Source organism: Cydia strobilella, chromosome 27 (assembly GCF_947568885.1).
Source record: "Cydia strobilella chromosome 27, ilCydStro3.1, whole genome shotgun sequence".
Taxonomy (NCBI): domain Eukaryota; kingdom Metazoa; phylum Arthropoda; class Insecta; order Lepidoptera; family Tortricidae; genus Cydia; species Cydia strobilella.
The window spans coordinates 1,035,585-1,062,862 of record NC_086067.1 but is presented as its reverse complement, the minus strand read 5'-3'; the positions used below and the strand labels follow the sequence as shown (position 1 = coordinate 1,062,862).

General features: G+C 39.0%; 2 protein-coding genes across 2 annotated transcripts in view; one reads left to right on the top strand and one right to left on the bottom strand.

The window, feature by feature from the left end:
• The first annotated feature begins 1,266 nt into the window (after positions 1–1,266).
• LOC134753558 (probable pseudouridine-5'-phosphatase) lies at positions 1,267–9,263 on the top strand. The gene is made up of 8 exons (XM_063689466.1): positions 1,267–1,425; positions 2,530–2,612; positions 3,801–3,936; positions 4,805–4,935; positions 6,963–7,061; positions 7,943–8,002; positions 8,728–8,792; positions 8,905–9,263. Exons 1-8 carry the CDS (start codon positions 1,338–1,340, stop codon positions 9,173–9,175), a joined length of 933 nt encoding a protein of 310 aa, XP_063545536.1. The 5' UTR covers positions 1,267–1,337; the 3' UTR covers positions 9,176–9,263.
• Positions 9,264–12,415: 3,152 nt separating this feature from the next.
• LOC134753649 (fatty acyl-CoA reductase wat-like) overlaps positions 12,416–27,278 on the bottom strand; it is a 45,106-nt gene continuing 30,243 nt past the window's right edge. The window contains exons 7-13 of the mRNA XM_063689589.1: positions 20,373–20,482; positions 18,204–18,271; positions 16,511–16,706; positions 15,773–15,953; positions 14,500–14,621; positions 13,023–13,156; positions 12,416–12,537 (exon numbers count right to left, since the gene is read on the bottom strand). Of these exons, the coding sequence (XP_063545659.1) occupies positions 12,433–12,537; positions 13,023–13,156; positions 14,500–14,621; positions 15,773–15,953; positions 16,511–16,706; positions 18,204–18,271; positions 20,373–20,482 (916 nt within the window). The 3' untranslated portion in view covers positions 12,416–12,432. The remainder of the gene's footprint in view (positions 12,538–13,022; positions 13,157–14,499; positions 14,622–15,772; positions 15,954–16,510; positions 16,707–18,203; positions 18,272–20,372; positions 20,483–27,278) is intronic.

Here is a 27,278-nt window from a genome sequence, read left to right as displayed (position 1 = left end):
TAGCAAAACAAATGTTAAATTAGGAATTAGTTATTTACGATACAAGTGCTGAAAAGAGGAAATTCGACGACCGCATCTTTTAGGGTTCCGTACCCAAAGGGTAAAAACGGGACCCTATTACTAAGACTCCGCTGTCCGTCTGTCCGTCTGTCTGTCACCAGGCTGTATCTCATGAACCGTGATAGCTAGACAGTTGAAATTTTCACAAATGATGTATTTCTGCTACCGCTATAACAACAAATACTAAAAACAGAATAATATAAATATTTAAATGGGGCTCCCATACAACAAACGTGATTTTTTTGCTGTTTTTTTCCGTAATGGTACGGAACCCTTCGTGCGCGAGTCCGACTCGCACTTGGCCGGTTTTTTGTACGTTTGTAAGGAGCTCCGAGCTTGCCAGGGACTCTGTAGAGGTGCATAATAGACATTATCGAAACATATTCCGTGACCATAGAGATTTCAGTGCTTCTGATAACTTCGTCTGTCACAAAAATAAAAAAATCAAACTTCAAACAACATCAAAATTGAAAATTTCATAAACAGACCGATTTATTAAAAAAACAGTTTTCACACTATTTTCTCTGTAAAACAACAGGTCTGTTAATTATTTACTTTCCTTTTAAAACTCATTTACATGCAAGATATATACAGTGGTACTACGTAAACGAAATTAATTACTAGCTTAAATCTAAAATAGGCCCTTGAGGCATTGTACCAAGAATGCTGGCGGCATTTCCTCGCTGTATCGCAATGCTGATACGTTGTGCGAGGAAGCGGTCACCAGTTACGTCAACCAAACGCTTCACGATTTCTGCAAACAACTTGTGCGCGCTGGGAGTCTGGGACCCTGTGGCGTCCCCACTAGCTGCCACTGTCGACGTCATCTAACAGATGGCGTTAGGGAGCTAGAACGCAATTAGCTAGAAACCTACATCGCGCTTACGAAGTTTCAAATGTCACTTACTATATATACTCCTTCTGATCAACTCTCAGTGGACTTCGGTCCCCAGGCATAACACCCGCCTGGAGAGTACTCTCTATTGCCCACTCTCTACACTTACCACAACCCCATGAACCTAGAGTTTCAACAAAAAATGGATCATTTGTTATCCGACAATAGAGAAATTTGTATATTATGGAGATCCAACAGCTATTTATGTATTTGTATAATATGTAGTTAGAACTCTTGCTGTATTGAGCTTACCGTAGTACTAACTCGATTTGTGTAAAATTGCCCTAAAATATTTACTTATTTACCTATAACTTTGCCCAGTTCCCCGGGCAAAGATGAACAATGTCCTGGCAAAATTTCGCTCGTCGGCCCCTCGCGTGCAATGATCCCCATCCCCCCCAAGTTTTACTGCACCAGGAAGTTTAAGAAAGTCACCCATTGCCTTTTCGACTTGGACGGTACGGTACTTGGTAAGTGTTTCATTAAGTTTTCATTTTACCTTTTTAGTTTCAGTTTGTAGACGCTAAAAGATAAGAAAGAAAGAAAGAAAGAAAGAAAGAGCATTTATTAGCACAATAACATAAAATACTAAGAATAATTACACAAAATGAAGGGTTGCGCTAAATGCAACTTTTTGCTGTTATTTAAATTTATTTCTGACGATCACAATGTAGATTCATATAAATTGACATTAATGTAATTTGTACTGTAATAATTTATGTTGCGAAAAAAAAAGGTCCTAACTCAGCTTTGGTGTCACGGTATGAGCCACACGGCACACTCCGCGACGATAAAATTTGGTGAACAGATAGTTCTATATTCTGTCCATAATAAGCGCAAATTTCACCGTATCTACTGCAAATTTTTCACTAAGTTACGAAAACGTATGGCATATTTTAACGGAAAATTATTATTTTTTTGTCTCATTGGGATTTTGTACTTATTCCGTCCAGAATGAAGATCTTCATCATCATCATCATCATCATGTCAACCGATAGACGTCCACTGCTGGATATATTTATTTAATCTTTATTTATTTAATCTTTATTGCACAAAAGAAAACCTTACAGTACAAAAGACGGACTTAATGCCATAAGGCATTCTCTACCAGTCAACCTTAAGGCTAAGCAGAGAAATTGTGGGCGGTGCTACAAATACAACAGCAAAAATAAAATAAAAATAACATATAATCACATATATACAAATATAATATACATATATACTATATATAATATATATATAAATAACGACGAGACTCATTATGAAACTAATAAAAATACACTAAGAAACTTTCTTTCCACTAGCATAGAAAGCACGTAAGGATTTTTTGAACGCGAACTTATTTGGCGCATTTTTTATAGGAGGATATAGGCCTCCCCCAAGGCTCGCCACTCCTACCGATCTTGTGCCGCTCGCACTCAATAAAAATCGCCCCAAATATCAATGATTATTATTAACAACACATGACGTTTTCAACCAAAAGGTACCACATTGTCGCTTGTCGATAAGGTTGATTTCGAATTGAAGCTAAATAAGTACCCTTTTGGTTGAAAATGGCACATTTATTTGTACAGATTCCGAAATTGTTTATCAAAAAGCAATCAGGACAATCTGCGAAAGATATGGAAAAACATACACCAAGGATCTGGAAATTGAGGTACCAAGCCGTTGAATTTTATCCTTTAATTTCGATATAAAAAGACGTGCCAAAGAGGTGATGAGTTCAAACCTCGTTGGCACTCAAAAATCATTTATACATTTCAAAAAGTACGTGAGTTTTTCGAACTAATCAAAACTTGGTCTTGATAGTTCAAAAAATTCGCACAGGGAGATAATAATGTCAATTTTACTCACCGGTCAATTCGAACAACGTGATAATTACTAGATACGAGAACAATACGAGATCTAATAGATATAGTTTAGTTCTCAACTAGTTATCTTTTGCAGTTCGATTCGAGAAACTAATATAATTATTGTGACGTTTTGGGATATCCATTAGATATCCATTGCATGTCTAAGTAATATCTTAAAGAGATCGTTTAAGAGGACATTCGGAATCCGGGAAATGTCAAATTTGACATGACTTTATCTATATATATATCTGGTTGTCACTTATCGTTTCTGTTTCATATCTAGTGGATCATTGTTCGAATTGGCCCGGTTATTCTCTGAGATTATTAGGACAATGGCGTGTTTTAAAAGGGGGATAACTTTAAAGCAAATTTACACGCGATTGATTCCCGTTATAGTGTTTATCTTTTTATCGCCTTGCTAAAAAAGTCCCCTACATATCTCAGAACCGTGGTGGATCTTTTGTTTCTATCAGATTTTCTATTTCTATCTCTCACAAAAGTCAGAAACAGTGGTGGGTATTACTGCCAATTTCTGTGAACTATGTATAATCAAGGCGAGACGACTTCATAGAGCGACTGAGGGAACCAAATCGCGCGGCAAATCACATATGCGCTCGACTGACCAAATAAAGTCCGCAGTGGGATACCGCGTATCTGAGTGTGCTAGACAGTCTGCCAACAGGGAGAGATGGCGGGTGATCGTGCGAATGGCCATGTCCGCCTCTACTACCGATGCGCAGGGGCGTAGCTATTAGAGGATATGGCGCCCGGGGCAGTCACCAAATTTGCGCCCCCTGACGACTGACAAAAGTTTCCCTGCTGCTGCCTTTTGCCCATTTTGGCGCTCCCCCTTGGATGGTGCCCGGGGCACTCGCCCCCTCTGCCCCCCCTAGTTACGCCACTGCCGATGCGGGCGCCTCATCGTGACCACAACAACTCTGTCAAGAGCGATACGACAGAGAAGAAGATGTATAATGTATCTCCTATTTCAGTGCTACGGCGCCACGGACCGCGACCTGTCAGAAACAGTCGTGCAGCGGGTGCTGCTGCCGATTTCCGTGGACGATTTCGAGCACCAACTCACAGACCTCGTCGGAAAGGCCGTCGCCAGTGCCCCCTTGCAGCCTGGTAAGCTGGCCTCGTAGCCTATGGACAACAATACTTTCATAAACTAAAATATATGACGTTATACCAAAGAAAAAGTGACCAAGCCCTCCGGTGGCTGAGGCCGGAATCTTCAGTTTACGTAGCTTTTGTCTTGACCACTAGACCACCAGGCCACGGCGGTACCGATCCCAAATTCTGTAGTACTTATATGCAATATAGGAAAAGATAGGCGCTTTTAACCAACTATAAAGGCAAGCAGTACATGCTTGCACCTCCTATACCAATCTCTTACTGGATTACGGTATAGCGAAAGAGATGGTAATACTGTAGTCCCTTAAGAGTGTGCTGGTGATTTTTGTACACGATTTCGAGCACTAGCTCGTCGGGAAAACCGTCGCCAGTGCCCCCTTACAGCCTGGTAACGCTGCGTAGTACGTAGGCGAACAACACGCGAACGCGAAGCGAAGCGATGCGGCACGGGGTGAATCAATCCTTTGATACCTATAGAAGTGTCCTACGTGGGCGATCTCGTTGCGAACGCGAACGCCGTGGGCCCGCCGCGCCGCGCCGCGCCGCGTTCGCGAGTTGCTTGCTTACCTAAGGCCTGAGATGCACTTGTAAGTTTTACTTACGTAAGTAGGGACAAAGCTATTTGTTAGAATGAGATAACGCTATTCATATATCATTCTGTAGTATAGCTGTGTCCCTACTTACATAAGTAAAACTTACAAGTGTATTTTAGGCCTAAGACTCGGCGTAAGCGGCCACCGTTGCCTGTAGACAACCCCCAGAAGATACTGTAGTCCCTTGAGAATGCTGGCGAGAGTAGTTATTTGTGTTATTTTATTGATGTGTTTGCTCAATTTTTATATACTATCGTATTTTTCAGGCGCCGAGCGTCTTCTAACACACTTGTATGACTGGAAGGTGCCGATAGCTCTGGCCACGAATAGCACCGAACGCTCCGTGAGGATCGCCGCACAAGCGCGACCGAAACTCTTCGCGCTCTTCAACCACAAGGTACACACATAACATAGGGTCTGTTTAATACAAAACATATAGAGTGTAAGCTTAGCTTAAGTGTTTTTTTATATAGCAACATTTTTGCAGTTGCCTTTTAATTTGTATGTGCATGGCAACTCGCTCTCTTCTGCTCCCGATCCGAATTCAACGACATGTATCGCGATCACTGTAATCTTATTAAATGGAATAAAGCATGGTATAAATATACTCCGCCTGGTACTCTCTTTTTTTTTTAAATTGGGTATTATGGCTCCATCGATATTGTCGATGATTCCGCCAACGTCAAGGTTTAGGAAGGCACGTGCTTTATGAAGACAATTGGCCGGTGAATATCCACGACGCAGTTCACTCATATGAGAATCGAATGTAGATCTACCAGGACAAAACAAACATATATTAAAACTAACTACTACAAATACAGGTGGGTACTCTCTTCGGTGCCTCGCGAACCACGTGTCTGACACAAGCCTACGTCATCGTGAACCTTTTAACAGCACGATGACGTAGCTAGTGTCAGTCACGCGGTTCGCGAGTCTCGGAAGAGAGTACCTTGTTTTATTATACCATGGAATAAAGTTCATTTGGGGCATTTTCTATGAAAAGGGACCTTATTGTCGATGGCGCTTACGCCGCACAGCGTCGCGCGGCATTGTATTTATATCGGAGCATCGTTAATAATGGCGTAAGCGCCATCGACAATAAGGTCCCTTTTTATAGAAAATACCACATTTAGACTTAAAAAAGCGCTTTTGTATTCTCCATGCGCAAGTGGTCCTTCGAGCCGGATCGGTCATTGCGCTAGCTTCCGTCCATACTCTAGTTTTCGTCCACTTGACGGATTAGCTAATAATATATTATCATTTTTAATTAGCTACTTGCGTAATATTTTTTATGTAGACAGATATATTGTTTAGACATTAAAGATTGCAATAAGCCAAATTTGTACAGCAATGTCACCCAAGCCAACCCCAAGAGGCCAAGTCTCATTTTGGGTCGCTGAGCCAACAGAATAAGTAAGTAGAAGTAACGTAGGTTTATATTGAAATATCGTCAAGTGGACGAAAACTAGAGCTGGACGAAAACTGGCGCAATGACCCTACTGAGTACCTACAAATTTTATATTAAAGGAAAAATTGAAAAATTCACCGCTTCCGGCAGGACTTGAACCTGCGACTTTTGGAAACCGTCCAATCGCTCTTAACGGTTAAGAGCGATTGGACGGTTTCCAAAAGTCGCAGGTTAAGACTTAACCAACTGAGCTACGGAAGCTACCAGGAACGCGCGAATATTTTCATTCCTTACTTAATGTATACACGCCTCGGGGTGGCGCCTAACGACATCTACCGAAACTAGTTCCATCTTCTCATTGGTTTTTCCATTTTTCCAATATGTGGTATTTTCTATAAAAAGGTACCTTATTGTCGATGGCGCTTACGCCATTATAAACGATGCTCCGATATAAATACAATGTCGCGCGAGCGCGCGACGTTGTGCGGCGTAAGCGTCATCGACAAAAAGGTCCCTTTTTTCATAGAAAATGCCCCCTATATAAAATTTGTAGTATCGCTCGCAGACGTAATCTGTTTGATAAAAAATTGGTTTGCACACATACTATAGTTGGTCTAACCAAATTGTCAGTAAATAAGAACAAAAAAAAACTATACTCATCCTTTTCTTTTGGGTGCTAGTACTAGTGTAAGACAAAGATAGTATGATTCTCTCTGTCTATGTTTAAAATGAGACGGTACTTTGACAAACTATATTATCATTGATCTTTACTCGTTGGCTGGTTGGTTGGTTGGTTGGGTTGGGGTTAGTTTATTTTTTATGTATAAACAGAAACCATTGAAATTGTCTCTGTTTTGTGACGGATGTGGGCAAAGCTGGCGATGGGCAAAGTTGTCACCTTTTAGTCATAGTCATAGTCATATCATTTATTGCATACATGTGTTTACATTAGGTCTTATTTATATCTTAGGTTACAACATGCACCCAAAAGAGCAAAGTTGTTCCTTATTCCGTAGGTGTGCGCTACGGACCCCGAAGTGGATCGAGGGAAGCCCAACCCTGACATCTACCTCGTCGCTGCCAGCCGATTTCCGACCAAACCTAAACCTGCACAGGTAATTACTATTAGGCTGTGTTTCCACCAGATCTGCGATTATGCGTAGCGAGGGATGTGTTTGTTAAGAACCAATAGAATCTTCATTTGTGGTATTTTCTTTAAAAAGGGACCTTATTGTCGATGGCGCTTACGCTATTGTAAACGATGCTCCGATATAAATACAATGCCGCGCGACGCTGTGCGGCGTAAGCGTCATCGAAAAAAAGGTCCCTTTTCATAGAAAATGCCCCATTTATCTATCATCGCTTAGTGGAGCGGAGGGTTTTGTCTGATGTCGCCATTCGATGATATTCGGTTCGGCGTAATAGGGGATATTACTGCAATGTTCTGCCACCAGAGTGCAGCACTAGTCTTTTTAGTAAACCATAGAGTAACTTATATATACAGTACCTTTAACAGGTTTTTGACAAGTTTTCAGAGATAGGTAATAAAATAGGTATGACATTGATGCATCAAGGCGGTTTGTTTACAGAGAACCTACCGGGAAACGCGAATCCGAAATTGTCTGCCTCTTTATCGCTCGAATATGCAAGTGACAGAGATGTTAGATAACGAAATTTCGTTTTTCTTGTTTCGCGATAGACCCTCATATTGTGGTAGTGGCGCCCCCTACGCAGAGTTTCGCGTAATATAAAATACATGGTGACCTTACATCAAATTGTGTAAAAATATTTTCTATAATGTCCAGAGAGTAAAATGCGTTTGTATATGGAGAACCGGTAGTCCCATTTCCTCTTAATAGTTCCTAGACAAACATTAATAACGCAGCAAACGCATATAATTTTTTCGAAATTTGTGTGCACTTTGTGTAGCTCATATAATTAGAATCGAACTTCACTTACAGGTAAGTTCGTTTAATTCCTAATTACTTTCTGACAGTGTATCGTGTTCGAAGATTCAGAAATCGGCGTAAAAGCGGCGGTCGCAGCCGGCATGCAGGTTACTACTAAATACTTTTTTATTTATTTTTTCTGAATTACTTACTTCCTTCATCTCCTACTACTACTATTTCTTTACTATTTATTTAAACTTACCGACGGCAGTACTTTGTAATTGTCTACTCATTTTTATTGTCTTTTTTTTTCTCATTATTTGTTTGTTGTTTCTGTTGTTTTGTTTTTTCTTTCATTGTTTGTTTGTTGTTACGTTAATGTTAGTCTTAAGTTAGTTATAAGCTAGGTCCCTACCGAAAATCAGCGCTGCGGCCAGCCGTGGCATTACGCTGTGGCTAGCCGCGCGTGGCATTGCGCTGAGTGGGGGTCCTTTTTTCCAGGGACCGGACAACCCTTTCCGTGATAAAACCCTTTCAATGGGCGACACTTAAACACGGCTAACACATTGAAAGACTTTCCCTTTTGAACTGCAAGCCCATTCATACCCTTACCTTTGACTAACCCTTACCGAAAAGCTAACCAAAAATAAGGCTAGCTCTTAAAAAGGGTTACCCTTATCTTTAAGCGCTTTTTATAAAGGTTTCCCTTTGCGTGAAAGAGACAGGATTAGTATATATCTACGGTAGTGTATGACTCGACTCGACTGATTTTAGTTTCAGCACTAAAAAGCAGGTTTTTTACTACGGTTGAAAATAAAAGAAATATACTCTCGTGTACGTAATTATCCATATGACGGAATTGGCCGCATTGACGTTATTTTCTATTTCACAGGTGGTGATGATTCCAGACCGACGCTTGGACCGTCAAAAGACGCGCCAAGCCACAATAGTCCTAAGGTTAGGTCCTTGGCTGTCCCAAATCCCTACTAATAAAATAATATTATAAAGCACATCAACGTAGTGCAGTGTACTTATATTACTTACTTAAGTTAAAACTTCTATTCCACAGATCTCTACGCGAATTCAAACCAGAAGAGTTCGGCCTTCCACCCTTCCCCGAAACACCGGCCAAAGGCAAACCCACTTCAGCTCGCGTAGAAGAAGACTATAAAGCAAACAGCACTGAAACTAAGAAGGATGAACCCATACAGCCGACCGCTTTGCTTGTTGAAAATATCTCCAAATCGTCGAAAATGTCCAGAATGTCAAAAATGAGGGCGCAAATGTCAACTTTGATGGACAAGAAACTACTAGTTGGCAGTCCGGTAGCATCTAGATAAAATTTAAAGCTAAAGGTTTTTTGTAAAGCCTTTGATAAGGTTGACCATGCTTCCACTGAAAAACAAAGGTTTTAAATGGAAAATGTGCTAACATCCTTCGCTAGATTATGTTTAAATTGACCACAGAAATCCAAATTATTGTAGCTTTAAGCCGACGAAAATTGATGTATACCAGGTATCTCTCAGGGATCAATGTTGGCGCAACTGTTGTATGAAATTTATATCAATTATATCATGTTTTGCTTCTATAAACCGTTAAATCGTAGCTGTTGTGTTTGCTGATGACGTCAAGACTTACAGACATAAAAATAATTCAATAATTGCAAAATTCTTCATTTGTTAAGAAAAGTCAACTAATAAATATCTAAGAAGACGATAAGGAACAAAACATGGACTAAACCAAGATGGATGAGTCTATATAGCTGACTAGTATGCTTATCGGCAGCATTTTCAAGTTATTAAACTTATTAAACACTTCAATAATGAAGGCACAAATGTCAATTCCTAGTTGGATGTCCAGTTGGTATCTAGTTAAAATTAAAACCCAAATTTAACTTTAAAAATCCATTATAGAATTTATTAGATATGCTTATTAAAGGATTACATATAATTCCGTTTTAAAATGTAGTCGTTTAAAAGTACCTCTCGTAGAAGGCCTCTGAAAACTTCCTGTCTGCAAAAAGCCAATAAAATGAGGACTAAGAATTTAATAAAATTTATTACTTACAAATTTTATTTTGAAAGCTAGTTCACTTAATTATTTGAAATAGAATCTGAGGGCATTCGCTAGCTGGCGCGGTTGAGCGGGTTAACGATAAATAGTATGAGCGTTGTTAACTGGCGCGGTCGGGTAGGACGGATATTACCTATTACCACAGGGCGGACACGCTATACATCAAAAATCACTTGCGTTTCTATGTGTGAACGGCTGTACAAGCGGCATGTCTCATTGTGTGAGTAATTTGCTTAAAAACAGTACTGAGCGGTCGGCAAAAGGTCGTCAATCTGGTGTCGCGGGGCGAGGTAATTCGAGTCGGGGCGGGGCGGTGCGTGGCCGTTCTGTACGATAATACTATTACTTATTCTGTGCTATTACAATGGCACCCGCGTGCAGCCGCCCATTACAAGCACCCACCCACGCTAGCGAACGCCCTTAAACAGATTAAATATATTTAACGTAGCTATATTTTTCAAAATATGGATTGTAAAAAAATAAATAAATTGGTTCTTTGCAAATAAGATAAAGGTTTAAGACGGGGAGTTTTGCGAATATGATGCAGTTTGGGGTTTTTTGCGTGAGGAACTTATTGAACATTGCCATAGGCTTTAACAGGTAATAATAGTGTCAGAAATTAGGAAAAATTTAACCCTGTCACCTTGAAATAAGGTCCAAAATAAATGACAATATATGTATAGGTATAATTGACATTTTCTTAAATGATTTTTTCGGCTTAAACCCTGATATCGCTGCGCCAAGCCATCCGACACCACTACTCTCTACACGCTGGCCCATTGTGTAGAGGAGCCATTAAACAAAAGCCTTTGTTTCTTTTATGCAGAGCCTTCAGCTCCCGATTTCGGCACGTGCCAAAGTAACAATGTCATTTAAAAAGCGACTATCTTGATAGTAAGTATCCAGAGGCCGTGAGTTCAAGTCTCACCCAAGGCAGTAATTTTTCCACTTTTAAATTTATTATAAGCTTAGTAAGTATTAAGGTTCAAATTCATGTAACAGCTCATTCGGAGAACAATCAGATGACAAAAACGTGTTATCTCCGAATGAGCTGTTACTTGAATTTCAACCTTATAAATAAGATGATAAAATTGCTTTTTAAACGAGCTTCTTTTCGTTCACTTATAAGAAAATCGTTTATTTGATAAAATGTTAATATAGTTGGTCAAGCAAATCTTGTCAGTAGAAAAAGCCGCGAAATTCAAATTATCTATGGGACGATAACCCTTCGCGCCTACATTTTTTAAATTTGCCGCCTTTTTCTACTGACAAGATTTGCTTGACCAACTATACAAGTTCAGTTCTTTACATGTCTGGCCGGAATTTCAGCATTCAAATATTTATCACAAAAATAAATTAGAAATCTTAAATAAGCAGTACTGAAATTTTTTGAAAAAAAAGTCAATGTGTAATATTGTCTTCGGTTACCGCGATAGTTACTCATGAAATAAAACTATGAAAACGGATTATATCGCGTATATTGAATTTATAATACATCCCGACGTTTCGAACTCTTTACAGCGTTCGTGGTCAACGGGTGACACAACCGGGTGACCGGGTGGTCAACGCCGGGATGTATTATAAATTCAATATACGCGATATAGTCCGTTTTCATAATTTTTTTTTTTCAAGTCAATGTGTGTCAATGTCAAATTACTAAACTAGATTATTAAAAAAATATAAATTTTAAATAGATTTTATTTTAAGACTCATTTTGGGTCATCGCGCCAGCCAAGTAAGTAATTTTAAATGGTTGTATTAAATCATTAATGCCATAAAACAATTTTCCAACAGTAAACTGTACAGTTATTTACATGTCTGGCAGGAGCAGGAGTTTCAGCATTCATAAAAAGCTAGTCTGGCAAAAAATAATATTAAACACAAAGCTAGTCTGGCAAAAAAGAGTAGAAATTAAAAAGTGGCAACACTGTAGTGTCGTCCCGTTTTTCTTAGATTGATTTGAAAGGGATGACACTACAGTGTTGCCACTTTATAATTTCTACCCTTTTTTTCCAAATTGTACATTACAAGTGAAAGAAGCATGACAGGATAATGTTAAAAAACGAATCAAATGTGTATCAATGTCAAATTAGGTACCTACTTAACTAAATTATGTATCTAAAAAATATTAATAAAATGTTCCAATAATATACTGTACAGTTTTTTTTGATAAGCCTTTCCTTATACCAACAGGAATAAAATTATACAATTTTATAGCCATACAGTAGAAGTTATTTGTGGTATTTTCTATAAAAAGGGACCTTATTGTCGATGGCGCTTACGCGATTATTAACGATGCTCCGATATAAATACAATGCCGCGCGACGCTGTGCGGCGTAAGTGCCATCGACAATAAGGTCCCTTTTCATAGAAAATGCCCCATTTTGGAACAGCTTTTTGAACATTGTCGTTTTTTATTTTTTCCATTTAAAGAAAACCATTTCAAGAAACTTTTATTAATGTTGAATTTAATATATTTTATAAATATGTATTAACTAAAATAAGAATAATAATTAAACATTTATTATAAACTAACTAACACCCAGACAAACCAACAAACGTAACTACATAGTTTATAAATAGCGTATAGATACAGCGCGCCGACCAGATAGTTCAGCACCTTCAGGACCTGAAAATAAATTAATTTTTAAATATTTACAGACTGGCAAAAAAGAGTAGAAATTAAAAAATGGCAACACTGTAATGTCGTCCCTTTCAAATCGATCTAATAAAAACGGGAACGTGTTGCCACTTTTTAATTTCTACTCTTTTTTGCCAGACTGTATGTTTGATTTTTTCGAATCTTTAATAATTGGGGCATTTTCTATGAAAAGGGACCTTATTGTCGATGGCGCTTACGCGGCACAGCGTCGCGCGGCATTGTATTTATATAGGAGCATCGTTAATAATGGCGTAAGCGCCATCGACAATAAGGTCCCTTTTTATAGAAAATACCACAATTATAAGATAAGATAAGATAATAATTTATTTCATTTCAATCTTAGTTGGTTAAGTTAGGAGCATTTAAAATTATGAAATCTGTTTTTTGCTCCTAATAATAAAATTGAACTAATGATACTAATTCTGGAGCAAAGTAGCACCATTTTATGGTACCTGTTGCTTCTTGACGGCATAATTGGTGTCCCGAAGACCATCCTTGATGATGTACTTCCTCAGACCGATGGCCCACATCACCATCTGTTCGTTCCAGTTCATTTTCTCCACGTCGAAGTTGTAGATGCTTTTATCTATAGATACAAAAAAATACTTTTTCACTTCTCATGCTCGTAAAGTTCGACTTTAAGTCGTGCGTAGACGACATAAAGCCTAGAGCATAAAGTAAAATCATCTATTACGGCCCTTATTTACTTAGCAATAAAGTCCTGCATCTGCCATACAAACTACCAGACCCCACTTGATGTGATCTGATTCAGTTTGCTCAGACTCAGAACGCAAACGTCAAACCTTAGCTATTTAAAAAGCCCGCCAACGCAACGCTTGTATAGCTGTATTAATAGGTATGGATATATACACATTTGAAAAGTCGCGGTAAACTATCAATAGATGGCGCTGCATTCAAAAACCTTGACTGACAACTCTATACCCTACATGACCCCACTATTCAATATACTCTATGACGATATCTCTGGAGAAGGAGGATTAGGAGAGCCGACCCCAGTTAGAAATGGGACAAGGCCGGAAGAAGGGGTGGTTTATAGAAATCGATCCAGCAGTTTGAAGAGTATCAGCTCTTTTCTAAAGTAGTGTTCGCGCCCCTTTTCATTCATCCATCTCGCTCACTCTTTCTTTCATAAATATATTCGACCTCATTTTCATATCACCCGCCTTTTTGCCGACCTACTTAAACGCAATAAAGAAAAGCAAAATAATTTGAATAATCTGTCATTGCCGCAATTGTCAATCAAATAAAAACACGCATTATGGATGGTAAAGAAAGGATCGCAATCTCTTATGGCAGAATTGTTGTAAAAGTGACCGCGTTAAGCTTTAAATAATAGTTCCTAATCTCTCCGGTGGCGCTAGTTAGGCTCTGGGACATGAGTATAACATGAACCATATAAGGCAACAAATAACCCGACCAAATTACGTAGGTTGTTTTTGGTAGTATTTCGGTGTATGGTGGCGCCGCCTAATTACTGTTTTTTGATGGACACTTTTCATACATAGAGATTTGGCTCCTTTATACAGTCTCCATGCACGCATGTTCTTTGTGAAGATTAATTAATTTTAAGTGATAATTTTTAAATTTTTTTATATACTCGGCAACCGAATTTTACTGAGCAGGTAAGGTCGGCCCCATTAATTCATAGATTCATTCTCAGCCATAGCCCCTCTTTATCTTTGGGCTGCGCTCCCGCCTGGTCCTTCCCAGGTAGCATTGTGACGTCAGCGACGTATTTATGACGTCATTGTTACGTCAATATGACGTCGCTGACGTCACAATGCTACCTGGGTTCGATATCGCGATCGCGTCTACAAATAGTTTGTCATTTTTGGCAAAAAATAGATTTAGTTGGCATATAGCGTAGGGTTTTTTATTTTGTTTTTTTATTTAATAGTTATTAGGCACCTGTTTTAGAGAGGCTCTCTTGCAGATGCACCAAGTTTTCATCCTTAAAGAAGAACTCGTGGCAGGTGAAGTAAGCCAGCACTGAGGACAGGTTGTAACACGTTCTGTAGATCTTGATCGCCCTGAAACAAACAATTTATAGATTTAATTTTTATTACTTTTCGCCATCGCTCTTCAGTCTACACGACAACATTTCCATTTTCACAACTTAGATGGTTGGCAGTCCTGAACTGTGCGTTTCTCCGGAAATTCACATTGCAAAGTCGGGTAAAGCCCGACATTCAAGCGTGCGAAGGCGCCCTTTACAATGTAAATAAATAAAATAAAATATCATGAAATAAAACTATGAAAACGGATTATATCGCGTATATTCATAGTTTTATTTCATGAGTAACTATCGCGGTAACCGAAGACAATATTAAAATAAAATATCGTTTATTTCAGGCTTTTAGCCCTAAATACAGCAGCTTGGACCCGAGTATGTCCTTAAACTACGTCCAAAAGAGAGGTATAGGCACTTTGAATGACATCTCGCTTTATGTGGTAGGGCACAGGACAGCGGATGTCATTCTAGATGTCACCTTACAGAAAACCGCAGCCAAATAACACTAGACCCTACTCATAGTGTTGTGTTCCTGCCGGTGAGTAAGGTTGCCAGAGCTCAACGAGGGAGAGGAGTGTTAGGGTCGGCAACGCGCGTGTAACTCCTCTGGAGTTGCAGGCGTACAAAGGCTACGGAGACTGCTTAACATCAGGCGGACCGTATGCTTGTTTGCCACCGACGTAGTATTAAAAAAAAGCTTTCACTCTGATTTACAGGGCGCCTGCGACGCAATCGACACTGTAAGGTCGCGCGAAGCGCGCTCTTACATACAGGGCGCCTGTGGTGCCCTTTACACTATGAGGCCTTTGCAACTTATATACACCACGTTTCATGTATACCCTGTCCCGGATACAGCCTAACCCTATTTTTTAGTAACTTGGGACTTTGGTCTATTCCTTAGCAGAGGCACAGGGCGGACATACTATACATAAAAAATCACATGCGTTTCTATGTGTGAACGGCACGTCTGTACACGCGTCATGCGTCATTGTGTAAGTAAGTTGCTTAAAAATAGTACTGAGCCGTCGGCAAACGGCCGTAAATCTGCTGTCGCGGGGCGAGGGCATTCGAGTCGGGGCGGGGCGGTGCGTGGCCGTTCTCTATGATAATACTATTACTTATTCTGTGGCAGAGGAGTGTTAGCTATAAAAAATATTTATTGTGACTTACTTTGGCTTCTTCCCTAGTAATATAAGGGCGCCGTCAGCCAGGTATCCTGGTATATAATGTAACAGCCAGGTCAGCAGCACGAACACCCACCGGACCCTCGTGTGAATGTCAAAGTTATACCAGATGGCTTTCGGAGTGCCGCAGTAAACGGCTTTTGAGTAGGATATCTCGAAGATTTCCCCTGAAACAGTAAGTAAATTAGCTTTTAAGTAAAAGCTTATTTTTAGGAAAAAATATGTAGTTTTTTATACTACGTCGGTGGCAAACAAGTATACGGCCCGCCTGATGTTAAGCCTATGTACGCCTGCAATTCCAGAGGAGTTACATGCTCGTTGCCGACCCTTACACTCCTCTCCCTCGTGGAGCTCTGGCAACCTTACTCACCGGCAGAAACACAACGCTATGAGTAGGGTCGTGTGTTATTTGGCTGCGGTTTTCTGTAAGGTGGAGGTACTTCCCCAGTTGGGCTCTGCTCTAGATCTGGAATGACATCCGCTGTCCTGTGCCCTACTACACAAAGCGAGATGACATTAACAGTGCCCATACCTCTCCTTCGGACGTAGTTTAAGGACATACCCGGGTCCTTAATGTGGCTAGGCGGCTCCCTAAGGCACATATGGTGGAAATATTCGCTGTCCTCGAGTGAAGTATCGGTAGCTCAGTTGGCAGCGCGATGGGCTAGTGATGACGTTGGTGACGTATTCCACGGAAATTAAACAGATTTTACACATAACTTACGCCATTTCTTAGGATTCCTCGCCGGCGACACGGTATATATCTTGATATCCTTCTGTCCATTTACGTGGCGCGTTCCCGTGGCCCAGGCGGCCGCTATGGTGGCATTATTGACATAATCCACGGGAATTAGGTCGATGTACGTGTCGTCGTTGGCCATTAGTGTGTGTATGACGCCTAGACCGCAGCCGAGGATAAGCTGAAATTAATGTTAAGCTTATATAGGTAGATTAGATTGAAAAAAGAAAACATTGAAAGTTTTCGATCTTTATGTTTTTGTTACTTAATCGAATTTAAACTGTTGTGAGACTTGTGAGACATACTAACATTAAATAATTTCACGGTTTAGACTCACTTGTTTTAGTCACTCGCGTGACATGTTTCGGAGAGCCTAGGTCTCCTTTCTCAAGCACTAATAGTGCGAGCTGCGTTTAGGACGACTGTGTATTGCGTACCGTGGAGTACAACTGAGTCTAAACCAGTGGTTCCTAACCTTTTTAGTACTGTTACCCCTTTGACTAACTAGGGAACTCGACTTTACCCCACCTCCAAAATTAAATAATAAAAACATTTAAATTAGTGATTAAATGTGTACAACTTGGTACTCTAAAACACCCCCCTGTGGTTAATACTGTCCTATGGACACTATTATTAGTGAAGCCGATGGTCCTGGGTTCGAATCCCGGTAAGGGCATTTATTTGTGTGATGAACACAGATATTTGTTCCTGAGTCATGGATGTTTTCTATGTATTTAAGTATTTGTATAGGTATTATATATATCGTTGTCTGAGTACCCACAACACAAGCCTTCTTGAGCTTACCGTGGGACTTAGCCAATTTGTGTAAGAATGTCCCTATAATATTTATTTATTTATTTATTTATTATTTATTATATTATACAAATTGTAATTTTTTTTCTAAAAGCATAATAATGTCAACTCTTGAATGCAAATTTTTTGCCAATTAAATAGTCTATCGATTAATGTTCGCAATAATTTATTTTAATTGAAAATTTGCGAGATGACTGCTCGAAAAAAGGGTGGTTAACTGATGAACAACTCACCCTACGCATAATAATTGTGAGTTTCCTTTAAAATTTTAATGTCTGTCAGTAGCTATGTCTAAACCAAGTCACATAATGACAGCGAGCGTCGTAGCCCAAAAAGGCGTTTTTCACTATGGTATTACAGAAATAAATTTTCATAAGAATTGTCAGTATCTCTAAAACAAGACCGATTTCAGAAAACTTTGACGTATGACATTTTAATCTCTATATAAATGAGGTCAAGAATACACCTTTAAGATCTGTCGGGTTTTACCAGCCCACGGTGTATGTATATGTGAATTGGTATTAGCTTCTGTCCCCGACGACGTCTGCATATAATTATTACGGTACTTTCATATCCTATTCATTGTAAATTGCTCCCCCCTTTGGGATGGGTCACCCCTCAAGGAATGATTTCCGGGACTGTAAAATGCCAGTTTTACCCCCACGGGGGTAATTACCCCCAGGTTAGGAACCGCTGGTCTAAACCGTAAAATTATTTAATTGTTACCTAATATTGGACAAAAGCTGTGATTATTTATTATGTTGTTATGTTTTCTTGTATATTATTAGTGCCTACTAGACTACTGACTAGTCTAGGCCGTTATTAACTTGTTATTCTACGAGAGTGTATACATATTAATGCTTACCCCGCTCGGTCCGTAAACACTGCTCATGTCGACCCATCCTGGACTCGGTTCCAGATTTGATGCTATTACTGAAACAAAACAAGTAAATATATCTCAAAGATATCCATCCATACTAATATTATAAATGCGAAAGTCTGTCTGTCTGTATGTCTGTCTGTCTGTCTGTGTGTTACCTCTTCACGCTTAAACCGCTGAACCGATTTAGTTGAAATTTGGTATACAGATAGTTTGAGTCCCGGGGAAGGACATAGGATACTTTTTATCCCAGAACTCACCCCTCACGGGGGTGAAAAGGGGGGTGGAATTTTGTATGGGGAATCAATAACCGCTGAACCGAATTAGATGAAACTTAGTATGGGGATAGTTTGAGCTGTGGGAAAGGATATAGAATGACTTTTATCCCCGAAATCATCCCTTAAGGGTGTAGAAAATGGGGTGGAAATGTATAGAGTGGACCAATTTGGGGGTGAAAAAAGGATGGATTAAAAAGCAGATTTGTTTAAGAATTAAGGTACCCAAATTACTAATTCCACGCAGACGAAGTCGCGGGCAAAAGCTAGTACTCTTATAAATGCGAATGTCTGTCTGTGTGTTACCTCTTCACGCTTAAACCGCTGAACCGATGTAGTTGAAATTTGGCATAGAGATAGTTTGAGTCCCGGATAAGAACATAGGATAGTTTTTATCCCTAAAATTATCCCTTAAGAGGGTCAAAAGCGGGGTGGAATTGAGATAATTAATGAAATGCCTGATAATTTGTGTGGACAATTAAGCATATGCTCAAATTGAATGATTGCTATTAGACTTTATCTAGGCGCTGTTCTTACTCTAGCTGCGGTTACTAAGAGTTAGACCAAGAAAAGTCTGCAACGATTTTGATAGAATACGCATTGCAAGTGTTATAATTTCATAGAAGTTTGACGTTTAAAATAACACTTGCACTGCGTGTGCTATCAAAATCGTTGCATCAGACTTGTCTTGGTCTATTCTAAATCCACGCAGGCGAAGTCGCGGGCAAAAGCTAGCAGTATATTATCCAAAATGTCAGTAGCTTGAAAAAAATTTCATGCAAATTTCCACATGTGTAGATAGTTCCCATTAAGATTAGGGATTATTACTCAACTAGCTTTTGCCCGCGACTTCGTCTGCGTGGACTTAGTAATGACACTTAAAGTAAGTATAGCGCCTGGAAAAAATATCATAGCAATTATTCAATTTGAAAGGTAAGATAAGATAATAGAAGAGAAGAGAAGATAAGATAAGAGAAGAGAAGATAAGATAAGAGAAGATAAGAGAATATAAGAGAATATAAGAGAATAGAAGAGATTAGAAGAGAATAGAAGAGAAGAGAATATAAGAGAAGAGAAGATAAGAAATGTTTGGGGTCTCCGGGACTCAAACTACCTCCATACCCAATTTCATGTAAATCGGTTTAGTGCTTATTGATTCCCCATACAAATTTCCACCCCCCTTTTCACCCCCCTAAAGGGCGATTTCTGGAGTAATCACTACCCTATGTCCTTCCCCGGGACTCGAACTATCTCTACGTCAAATTTCAACTCAATCGGTTCAGCGGTTTAAGCGTGAAGAGGCAACACACAGACAGACAGACAGACACAGACTTTCGCATTTATAATATTAGTATGGATGATATTCGGAAGATCGCGGGTCACTTCTGGATGACACTAGGTAGGACCCGGATAAGTAACGTAAATGAAGAGATACGTATGCTCACCAGTGGGCGACAGGAGGCTAAAATGATGACGATGATGAGAGAAATAAATACATTCCTAACAGTTGAAAAAGTCAGTGATCATTTACTCGACGCCTAGGAACCGGCGTAAGGGATGGAGTTGCCGTACTACAGGCAGTCACGGAACTCGCTGGAGCCAAGCCAAGCTACCTGGTCCCTACAACATCCTCCTTGGCGCCTCCGCTACCGGACCCTAGTCAGGCCAGTGTTATTCTCAGTGCGCTCATCTACCCAGTGCTGTTAGGAACGGACAATATTGAGGTTTACTTTCTGCTTTACATTTTAGCACTTTATTTCAAAATTTCATCCATCAAAAGCTGTACGCCTGCATCGAATCCGTCTGGACTACTCGGATCACTGAGTTAGCGAGTGTATGGATTAGCGAAGCTCGTACTGTATGTCTGTCTGTAGCTCACCTATGGCAGGTCTGACGATGCAGATGGGCAGGTCCCCTGACATGGTCCTCACAGCCTCCTCGGCCAGGGCTTTGGTGTAGGCGTAGGTGTTAGGCCAGTCCTCGATCAACCTGTAAAAAAATCATTCAAATATAAATATAACTATATAATGTATATATAAGTGCAGGTGGTCAGGGCCGCAGAGAGAGGAACCATCGGACTATCCGCGCCGTGTCCAAGATCACCGCCTTCTGTATCTGACCCTTGATCCAACCACCTAGCGAGAGTCTCTCAAGATGTTGGTCGAGACTCTTCGCTATGAGACCGTTCGCTGAAACAACTATCGGGACATTCGGGACAATGATCGTCAAAATAAAATTAACATTATCTTATATTATTATATAAAATAGACCCGTTAATATAGATGAGCCATTTAAAAACTGCGCGCCCTCCATCAAGAAGCAATTAACGCACGCAACAATTGTTTGCAGATAACGAAACGAAACGCTATAAGGGATTTGTATCTTCTTTAAACACTAATCGACTATGTGTTAATCGACTTTTGTCAGGCGTGGCTCACTCCGCGATTTCGTCGCGTCGCTACAAGTACATGCGGCTCACACCAATTTTGGTGTCTAGCCATAGTGGTTGCCGCGCACCGCTACGGAATGGACGCCAGTACGGCTACCATTAGTTTGGCACTGACATAAACGCCATCGAGAACGTAATTTACTTTCTATACATCTCGCTCGCACTAATATGCGAGTACGCACGCTTGCGCCACCTAGCGGTCATATCTGTCGTAATAGACGTGTTTTGTTGAGTGAACCTTCTGTACCAAGTACTATTATTTATTCTGTGCTTTTGTTTAATATGTATGCAGTTTACTCCATAAGTCTACAGTCATGATTTTATTCGATTAATTATTGATTTATTCATATAAAACGGAATGCGATCATACAATCAATTTATAATGTGGACAGTAAATAGCCTGTTTTAAATAATTATACATAAAATGTAACTAACTTTTGCTCGCGTCTTCGTCTGCGTGGGGAAGAGGTAAGTGCAGACCTAGACAGGCAGTGTTAATATGTCGCATCTAACCCAGGTAGCATTCGTCATTATGACGTCCGTTACGTCATTATGACCTATAAATGACGTTATTATGACGTCTTTTGGCTACCTGAAATATCCCAAGTAGCAAGGTGACGTCAGCGACGTCAAAATAACGTCTTTATGACGTAACGACATATATGAATTACATATAAGAAGTTGTTGATTGAAGAATAATCACTAAATAAACACGGCGCAAAGAGATCACTAGCCCTGAATTAATGAATATACTTATGTACTAAGATCACTGGAAGTTGTAACTAGGTCAATACAAAAATAGGCGTCATCAGAAAAATAAAATGCTTCTTACTTTGTTTAAACAGGTAAAACTAACCTTAAATCTTGCCACTAAATATTTTAACGAAAAAGAAACGCTAGAGAGTATATATAGGTATGTCACCTTAAGTAAGCAAATAAATGTTTGTATAACGAATATGACCTCATATTGACACGACAATATGATGACACGACATAAGTAAGTGTATTTATAGTATATATACTACTGACCCGCCCCGGCTTCGCACGGGTGAATGCTGATGTATTATATATAGGTATATAAACCTTTCTCTTGAACCACTCTATATCTATTAAAAAACGCATCAAAATCCGTTGCGTAGTTTTAAAGATCTAAGCATACATAGGGACAGACATACATCCAGACAGCACGAAGCGACTTTGTTTTATACTATGTAGCTATGTAGTGATGACGATACATATTAGTAATACTACTATTGGGCTATCCCAAGCCCACTCACGCATGACAGGCCTGTGCCCACCAGCACCAGTGGGACGTATATAGGGGGTCATCATTACATCACGCGCTTAGGGGGGGGGGGGGGTCAAAAAAATGTGACATGTTGTGACAAGGGGGACGGGGGAGTCACAATGTTTGTGACGTCACTTTAACTTATTTTATAATTATTTTATTCGCTGTACAGTTAAATAACATGTATTTGGAACGATAATCGGTTTTAGCCGTTTAATTAGATTTGCTAATCAGTTTTGGGTTATAAAATTACTTACTAATATTTATTTTGTCAAAAATATTTTGATAAAATATTAATAATACTTAATTCGATTTGCCGATTTCGTTGAAAAAATGTGACGTCACACCAGGGGGGAGGGGTTTACCAAATGTGACCAAGTGTGACAAGGACGGGAGGGGTCAAAAAACCTAGAAATTCGTGTGACGTAATTAATGGATGAACCCTAGGCTGACTTATTATAATTATTCAAGGCCCTATCGATTTCGATTAAATCTTGAGAAAACCGGAATAGGTACGCCGATGACGTGTTTTTCCACAACCTTGTTATAGTTAATTGCCATAGAATATATTGACGGTAAACACGTGTTGACCTCACATCGCGGAACTAAAGGGTCTCGTCTTGTTAAGATAATTATTGGTCGTATTTATTTAAGTACCGTAAAAGACTATGACTTGGAACTCCGGTAGCCTTTTAAGAAGTGTAATACTTACGGTAGATCTCGCTAGAGCCTCCCTAATGGCATAGAGTAACTTATACTAGAGCGGTACTGTCATAGTAAATTTTGTAACCCCAGTAAATTCACTGCCATCTGTCGACAGACTTTAAAACTAAAAATGAAGATTTATAAAAATACGATAAAATGTATTTAAATATGGATAAATGTTTTTTTTTTATTTGCATTAATTATTTTTATGATTTTGACCCATGTTCTACTGATATGCGTTAAAATTGTTAAATAACAAACGAAACCGTCAACGCCATCTATACGACAGTAGGCCAAAGCTAGTAGCGCCCTCTGAACGAGAATCAAGTTTTCTTGATTTTCGAGGCACGTTTTTTCCTTAGACTGTATCCATCTATTACGGAGTTATATCTATCTTTGCTAATGGCTAATGGCTAATACGAGGGCTGATCCGAAAGTAAAGCCGGAGCAGCTATGCTCCGGCAACTTATTTATACCATTGTGAAGGATATTTCAATGCTAATTTATGGCTGTTTTTTTTAAATTAATACGTTTTTTTTATTATATATTTTTAACTGAAAGCTGTTTTGTATGAAGTTACGAATTCTTTAGAAAAAACAGTAATTTTATTCACAATTAAATGAATTTCGTATTGAAATCTTTAAAAATCGAACTTAAATTTACCCGGGATTAATTATTTTGTTCCTTCTGTTTTTTCTAATGTATAAAGGATGACTCACGTTAGACCGGGCCGTGACCGGGCCGGAGCTTCCGGCGCTTCGTTTTCTATGGAAAGGATCACGTGATCACCTGTCATGTCATAGAAAACCAAGCGCCGGAAGCTCCGGCCCGGTCACGGCCCGGTCTAACGTGAGTCATCCTTAAATCGATAAATAATGTTATATGTATATAATAAAATGACAGCACATATGGAATCTCAATTACTGATTCTCATGACTGATGGTTAGGTTTCGACGCGTCGAAGTAAAACAAAATAAAAAAATAAACTAATCGTTATCTTTAGATATCGTCATCGTCATTTTTAAATGTATTTTACACCTCTTCAATGAGTACTGAAAGATCCCTCACAATGGTATAAATAATATTGTGATCGCATGAGTAAAGCCGGAGCACCTAACAACTTTCGGGTCAGCCCTCGTATATGAAATTTAAACATCGGGAACAAAAAATAGTGTAATACTATTTTAATTGTTTAACTTTTATTTTAAGTGTTTTGTTTTTAGTTAAGTATTCCTTTTGGCATTGTAACTTTTAAATTGTATGTTGATATGGGTGTACTTACAACTGTACGTGTTGCCTGAAATAAAACTTTATTTAATTTTATTTTATTTTATTTTATATGATGGAAACAATGAGGATATAATAAGATGCGGTACTGTCATATTAAACTTTGTAACCACTGTAAATTCACTGCCATCTATCGACATACTTTGATACTAAAAATGAAGATTTATAAAAATACGATAAAATGTATTTAAATATGGATAAATGATTTTTTTATTTGCATTAATTATTTTTATGATTTTGACCCATGTTCTGTCACTGATATGCGTTAAAATTGTTAAATAACAAACGAAACCGTCAACGCCATCTATACGACAGTTGGCCAAAACTAGTAGCGCCCTCTGAACGAGAATCAAATTTTCTTGATTTTCGAGGCACGTTTTTTCCTTAGACTGTATCCATCTATTACGGAGTTATATATCTATCTTTGGTACTAGTGATCCCAGTGGTCGTGGGTTCAAGTCCCACCCAAGACAGTGAATTTTTCCACTTAATTTATTTCTAAGTTTAATAGATTATTTGCCATGAGCTCAATTCCTCGTTGCCTATCATTAGCATACGACAAATTCAACGTCTATGACTAAGTAATGTGCAAATGCAAATACAACGTTTAACATAGTAGGTAGATAAAGTTGCCATTGTAGGTCCGATCTGACTTGTTATAATTAGAGATGCACCAGATATCCGGTTTACTATTCGGTATCCGGCCTATCCGGTCCTTTTATTTTTTTATTTTTTATTTTTTTTAGGCAACAAACAGTCATATACAAAAATGATGTAATAATAAGCAATGTGTTAATAGACCTTGAGTGCCCTACCTTAATTAAATAATTTCTAATCTAAAGTAGCTTGTGTAGGAGCAATAAGCGGAAAACAAAGTTATCATTAATTAACAAACTTATCAGTAACTTGAAGTGTATCTATATTCATTCATCCATGTATATGTATGCACGGGCAGGTTGCTTACTCGTACATACAACCACACGGGGTACACAAAGAAAGTTATAAATTATTTGTGCATAAGTTACCTATTACAATGTTAAATTATAGAAGTTGTTACAAAAGTTTAATTATACCTACTTAAATAAACAGTGTTATTGTTTACAATTTCGATTTGAAGTGAGTAATAATTTGTTTTTTAAAACTTTCACAGGTTTTATACGAAAAAAGATCAATGTGGGATACATTTATATTATAATAATTGAGACAACGGTTGAAATAAATAATAAATATCCGACCGGATACCGGATAGCAACATAGCTTGATTTCGGAGTAAATTGGATTTAATGTTTCGTATGCTTATTAGTAGCAGATCTGCTCCATATACATATGTGGTATTTTCTATAAAAAAGGAGCTTATTGTCGATGGCGCTTACGCCATTATTAATTTATTAACGATGCTCCGATATAAATACAATGTCGCGCGACGCTGTGCGGCGTAAGCGCCATCGACAATAAGGTCCCTTTTCATAGAAAATGCCCCATATATTCAACTTAAACATGAAGTTGACACGATTGCTATTTATATGGCAATTTTTTGACATGCGCATACGAAAGGTTAAGAAACAGTCACAGTCATAATCGTACTCGTTTATTATTAACAATTGAAACATTCCACTCACTTGAACGCGCACTCATTTCAAACCTAGAAATGGACGCGCGGACGTTCACTACGAAACAGGTCAAAACAACTAAACTCACAAGCGGTATTGAACCTTTAAGTCTAAGGAGAGACTTTGCCTCCTTGTGTGTGTTCTACCGCCTGTACAATGGGCTGTGCTCTGAAGAATTGTTTGACATGATGCCAACGGCCGCTTTCTATCACCGCACCGCTCGCCATCGGCAGGGTGTTCATCCTCACACCCTTGCACCTAAATGGTCGCGTACTGTGCGGTTTAAGAGGAATTTCCTCCCGCGTACGCTTCGGCTGTGGAATGAGCTCCCTGCCGAGGTTTTCCCGAGGGGCTACAGTATGGGATTCTTCAAAAAAGGAGTGTACAGGTTTTTAAAGGGTCGGCAACGCGCATGTAATATCTCTGGTGTTGCAGGCGTCCATAGGCTACGGTGACTACTTACCATCAGGCGGGCCGTATGCTTGTTTGCCACCGTTGTGATATTTAAAAAAAAACTAAATATTCGGCGGATGATCCGGCCGAACATCGGGTATCCGGTCGAACAACTATCCGTTGCATCTCTAGTTATAGTTATATTATTAACAGATCAAACGCCAACCTAGTTGGTTACTAAGCTATGTTGCTGAATAATCTAACAAGACAAAATTATGTATTTGGCCCTGAGGTAGTGTCGCTAAAAATAGCATAAATAATGTAAACACGTACTGACCGTTATCCTGTAAACCTTTTTTAGGGTTCCGTGCCAAAAAGGTACAAAAGGAACCCTTATGGTGCGACTCTGTCTGTGACATCGCTAAATATCTCGAGAACTACTAATGCCCAATATAAAGAGTGGGCTAAATTTCAAAGTCTAGTTACTAGGTAGAGTGGGATATCATTTGAAAGAGCTCGAATTGAACATTACAAAACAGTTTTTATAGTAAAAAAAATTACTTGAGAGAAAATGTGAAAAAAATACCACCCCCCCCCCTTTTTTTCTCCGAAGTTTACCAACGAAAATGTATAATCTTTTACATAATAATAACGTTATCATCAATATGACACAAACAATATAATCACACCTCTATCTTGAAAACTTTTTTTTAATTATCAAAAAAACATTTTCGAATTTAATTTGCAATTTAAGTAGGACGGTGCAAGTAGTCCTTAAGATTTGATGAAGTCGTCATAGAAGTATTTAAATACTTAGTATTCAAACACCACAAATTCACCTAGTCATGAATTCAGGAAAAATCTTAACACCGCGATGTAGGATTGTACTGTACAGCGCCATCTACCATGAAATTGGGTAAACTCGTGTTCGATGGAGGCCAGCTACTCCTCACTCAGCTGCTCGACCAGGTCCACCATGATGCGGGTGTCTAGAAGTCTTTATCAAAAAAATATTTTTTCCCCACCCTCTAGATATACAACAAATGAACAAAC